Below are 4,953 nucleotides of genomic sequence, written 5' to 3' on the forward strand. Positions count from 1 at the left end.
GTCTAGTCCAGAAACATCATGCTGTGACGGCTGTTGATGTCTTCTTCTCCTTTTATTTTGCAAAGAATAAAGTATCGACGGAGTGAATACATTTATATTTATATAACTGTACTGTATAGTTGAATAACTTTTTCCCACAACAGCATTCAGACTAAAGCGACCTGGAATCCCATTTTCTTACGTTTTTGTTTAAAATACATGTTTTAAAAGTTGTTAAAGAGCCACCATCATTTATTAGCGTCCTGATAAACCAGCAGTGGCTTTCAGGGTCACAGATCTGGTGAAGGTTCCCTTTTAAAGCTGTGAGCTGGGGAAGTTTTACCTCTATCCAGCGTTCGTCCGGTTGCCTCTGAGCTCCAGTCACTCCAGAGGCCGTATCCTCGATGGTAGGCCACAGAAACTTTGTACACCATGAATGGCAGCAGGTTTTTGATTGTGTAGTTCTGAACTTCCTTTATAGGAATTTGATCTGAAACCTAAAATACAGCATATATTAGCATATTGTGATAAAGTTTGTGATAAAGTTCCTTATTTTCCATAATGTAATGATAAAATTTGAACATTCATATATTTTAGATTCATTGTACACTAACTGAAATATTTCAGGTCTTTTATTGTCTTAATTCGGATGATTTTGACTTACAGCTCATGAAAACCCAAAAGTCTATCTCACAAAATTAGCGTATTATGATAAAGGTCTCTAAAGGAGCTATGCACCTGATCATCTGAATCAACAAATTAACTCTAAACACCTGCAGAGGATTCCTGAGGCCTTTAACACTCCCAGCCTGGTTCATCACTCAGAACCCAATCATGGGTCAGACTGGGACCTGCCTGCTGTCCAGAAGGCCATCATTGACCCCCTGAAGCTGGAGGCTATGACACAGAAAGATGTTTTTGAACCAATAGGCTGTTCCCAGAGTGCTGCTGCATTGAGGCGCCTCAGTGGGAAGGAAAAAGTGGCAGAAAACGCTGCAGAAGAGGAAACCCTGAGGAAGATTGTGGAGAAGGTTCGATTCCAGACCTTGGGGGACCTTCAGAAGCAGTGGACTGAGTCTGGAGTAGAAACATCCAGAGCCACCGTGCACAGGCGTGTGCAGGAAATGGGCTACAGGTGCCGCATTCCCCAGGTCAGGCCACCTTTGAACCAGAAACAGCGGCAGAGGCGTCTGGCCTGGGCTACAGAGAAGCTGCATTGGACAGTTGCTCAGTTTTGCAGGTCATTTGGAAATCAAGGTGCCAGAGTCTGGAGGAAGACTGGGGAGAAGGAAATGCCAGAAGTCCAGGGTCAGTAGCCTCAGTCAGTGATGGTCTGGGGCGACATGTCAGCTGCTGGTGTTGGTCCACTGGCTTTTATCCAGGACAGGGTCAATGCAGCTATCAGGAGATTTTGGAGAACTTCATGCTTCCATCTGCTGAAAAGCTTTATGGAGATGAAGATTTCATTTTTTAGCACCACCTGGCACCTTCTCACAGAGCCAAAACCACTGGTAACTGGTTTACTAACCATGGTATAACTGGGCTCCTTTGACCTGCCAACTATCCTGACCTGAACCCCATAGAGAATCTGTGGGATATTGTGAAGAGAAAGTTGAGAGATGCAAGACACAACACTGTGGATGAGCTAAAGGCNGTCTAGTCCAGAAACATCATGCTGTGACGGCTGTTGATGTCTTCTTCTCCTTTTATTTTGCAAAGAATAAAGTATCGACGGAGTGAATACATTTATATTTATATAACTGTACTGTATAGTTGAATAACTTTTTCCCACAACAGCATTCAGACTAAAGCGACCTGGAATCCCATTTTCTTACGTTTTTGTTTAAAATACATGTTTTAAAAGTTGTTAAAGAGCCACCATCATTTATTAGCGTCCTGATAAACCAGCAGTGGCTTTCAGGGTCACAGATCTGGTGAAGGTTCCCTTTTAAAGCTGTGAGCTGGGGAAGTTTTACCTCTATCCAGCGTTCGTCCGGTTGCCTCTGAGCTCCAGTCACTCCAGAGGCCGTATCCTCGATGGTAGGCCACAGAAACTTTGTACACCATGAATGGCAGCAGGTTTTTGATTGTGTAGTTCTGAACTTCCTTTATAGGAATTTGATCTGAAACCTAAAATACAGCATATATTAGCATATTGTGATAAAGTTTGTGATAAAGTTCCTTATTTTCCATAATGTAATAATAAAATTTGAACATTCATATATTTTAGATTCATTGTACACTAACTGAAATATTTCAGGTCTTTTATTGTCTTAATACGGATGATTTTGGCTTACAGCTCATGAAAACCCAAAAGTATATCTCACAAAATTAGCATATCATGATAAAGGTCTCTAAAGGAGCTATGCACCTGATCATCTGAATCAACAAATGAACTCTAAACACCTGCAGAGGATTCCTGAAGCCTATAACACTCCCAGCCTGGTTCATCACTCAGAACCCAATCATGGGTCAGACTGCCGACCTGCCTGCTGTCCAGAAGGCCATCATTGACACCCTCAAGCAAGAGGAAATGAGACAGAAAGATATTTCTGAACCAATAGGCTGTTCCCAGAGTGCTGCTGCATCAAGGCGCCTCAGTGGGAAGGAAAAAGTGGCAGAAGAGGTGACCGGACCCTGAGGAAGATTGTGGAGAAGGGCCGATTCCAGACCTTGGTTGACCTGCAGAAGCAGTGGACTGAGTCTGGAGTAGAAACATCCAGAGCCACCGTGCACAGGCGTGTGCAGGAAATGGGCTACAGGCGCCGCATTCCCCAGGTCAGGCCACCTTTGAACCAGAAACAGCGGCAGAGGCGCCTGACCTGGCCTACAGAGAAGCAGCTCTGGACTGTTGCTCAGTTTTTCATGTCATTTGGAAATCAAGGTGCCAGAGTCTGGAGGAAGACTGGGGAGAAGGAAATGCCAGAAGTCCAGTGTCAGTAGCCTCAGTCAGTGATGGTCTGGGGCGCCATGTCAGCTGCTGGTGTTGGTCCACTGGGTTTTATCCAGGGCAGGGTCAATGCAGCTATCAGGATATTTTGGAGAACTTCATGCTTCCATCTGCTGAAAAGCTTTATGGAGATGAAGATTTCATTTTTCAGCACCACCTGGCACCTTCTCACAGAGCCAAAACCACTGGTAACTGGTTTACTAACCATGGTATAACTGGGCTCCTTTGACCTGCCAACTCTCCTGACCTGAACCCCATAGAGAATCTGTGGGATATTGTGAAGAGAAAGTTGAGAGATGCAAGACACAACACTGTGGATGAGCTAAAGGCGGCTANTATCGTGCATCCCTAATTTAGTTTCTTCCTGCTCCACTCATTCCTTACCTCCAGTGTTTGCCAAGAAAGTCACAGAATAGAGTTAAAAAGATATTTCAGCACTGAAAGCGTTAATAAATAAAACTCATGGCAGCAAAAACACTGAAATGGTTTCTGTTCATCCTGTTTTCTAACCTAAAATCTGTGTTTGATCAGTTGATCAGTTTTAAGTTCGTCCAACTTTTACAGGTTGAAGTCCCTAAACCAGGAATCTCCTGGAGGGCCGCTGTCCTGCAGGTTTTAGAGGTTTTTAAATGATGATTACAGTCCAGCACAAGCCTGTTAATCAGCTTTCAGGTAAAATCAGCTGAGGTGGAGCAGGGAAACCTCTAAAACCTGCAGGACAGCGGCCCCCTAGGACTGACTTTGGGGATGCCTACCCTAAACCATCATGTCTTTTAGTCCAGCATCTTAAAAAAGAGGAGACCTGGTGCTAATTGATCTAGATGCCAACCTCAGTCCAGGTGGAAGAGTCCCTGCTTTTGTAACGAAGTCGGTAGGTGCCTTTATCGGTATCGCTTTTCCACGACACAACAAGCGAGTCATCAGTTTGATGAATGAGGGTGACAGCAGGCGGAGGATATTTGGCTGCAGAGACAGAAGAAGGATTTCATCCGTCAGCTTCATCAGGAGCCACAGAGAACAAACGGCAAGTTTTCTCTTCATGGTTGTAGGAGGAAAAGATCAAAACATGAGAGCATATTCAGCCGACATGCAAAGACGTTCACTAAATAAGCACTAAAACAAGAAAACACAGCCAGACGGTGCTGATCCATGTGTACATCTAACTTTTTGAATGTTAAATGTATTGATGTTTATTCCTCCAGTATGAATCCTACTGTTAAAAAATACTTTTGTAGAAGTTAGAGGATCAACTTCAGCTTTTTACTCCAGTAAAAGTCTAAAAGTACCATTTTTAAAACTACTTAAAGTATAAAAGTAAAAGTAATGCAGGAAAACATGTGAAGGCCAGAAGCTTTACTGCTCTACTCTATTAAAGGAACATTTTTCTACTATTCTGGATGAAAACTTCCTTAGACTTTATTTTCTTAGTTTTATAACTAATGGTAACAGAGTCACATTTAACTTTATTTCATCTTGAAAAACTATTTACTTTGGTATGAGGTGAGCAACAAGTTGGGGCAGCACCGAGTCCAACCACAAAGAGATTAATCGTCTGGATGAAACTAATTATTTTGATGGTTTTTATTTTATTGAATACCAACAGGCCGTAATAAAAATGAGCTTAAAGGAAACAAAACTCACAAGTATATTTTTAAAATGTAAAGAGTAGAAAGTAAAAAGTTGTTTAAAAGTAATCCCACCAGTAAAGTATAGATAGACAAGATTTCTAATTAAAGGTAACATTATTTACAGAGCTGTTAAAGTCTCACCCGTTGGGCGTGAGACTCAGTATCTCAGTGTCTCTCAATCCATATCCCCAATTTTTCACGCAAAAAAATGACGGACATTACAATTTTACTCCATTCCACTTATTTATACACTCACCGGCCACTTTATTAGGTACCCCATGCTAGTAACGGGTTGGACCCCTTTTTGCCTTCAGAACTGCCTCAATTCTTGGTGGCATAGATTCAACAAGGTGCTGGAAGCATTCCTCAGGGAGTTTGGTCCATATTGACATGATG

The 4,953-nt window shown here is 42.5% G+C and overlaps 2 protein-coding genes across 3 annotated transcripts in view; both read right to left on the minus strand.

The window, feature by feature from the left end:
- LOC107084616 (interleukin-6 receptor subunit beta-like) overlaps window positions 1-472 on the minus strand; it is a 22,142-nt gene extending 21,670 nt beyond the window's left edge. For both annotated transcript variants that reach the window (XM_015374538.1, XM_015374537.1), the window contains exon 1: window positions 323-472. In XM_015374538.1, the coding sequence (XP_015230024.1) occupies window positions 323-413 (91 nt within the window). In that variant the 5' untranslated portion in view covers window positions 414-472. The remainder of the gene's footprint in view (window positions 1-322) is intronic.
- A 1,179-nt stretch (window positions 473-1,651) lies between these two features.
- LOC107084645 (interleukin-6 receptor subunit beta-like) overlaps window positions 1,652-4,953 on the minus strand; it is an 11,301-nt gene continuing 7,999 nt past the window's right edge. Inside the window, exons 5-6 of the mRNA XM_015374570.1 lie at window positions 3,759-3,892; window positions 1,652-2,109 (exon numbers count right to left, since the gene is read on the minus strand). Coding sequence (XP_015230056.1) covers window positions 1,903-2,109; window positions 3,759-3,892 — 341 coding nt within the window. The 3' untranslated portion in view covers window positions 1,652-1,902. The remainder of the gene's footprint in view (window positions 2,110-3,758; window positions 3,893-4,953) is intronic.

Source organism: Cyprinodon variegatus, unplaced genomic scaffold, assembly GCF_000732505.1.
Source record: "Cyprinodon variegatus isolate N-32 unplaced genomic scaffold, C_variegatus-1.0 Scaffold105, whole genome shotgun sequence".
NCBI classification, from domain to species: Eukaryota; Metazoa; Chordata; class Actinopteri; order Cyprinodontiformes; family Cyprinodontidae; genus Cyprinodon; species Cyprinodon variegatus.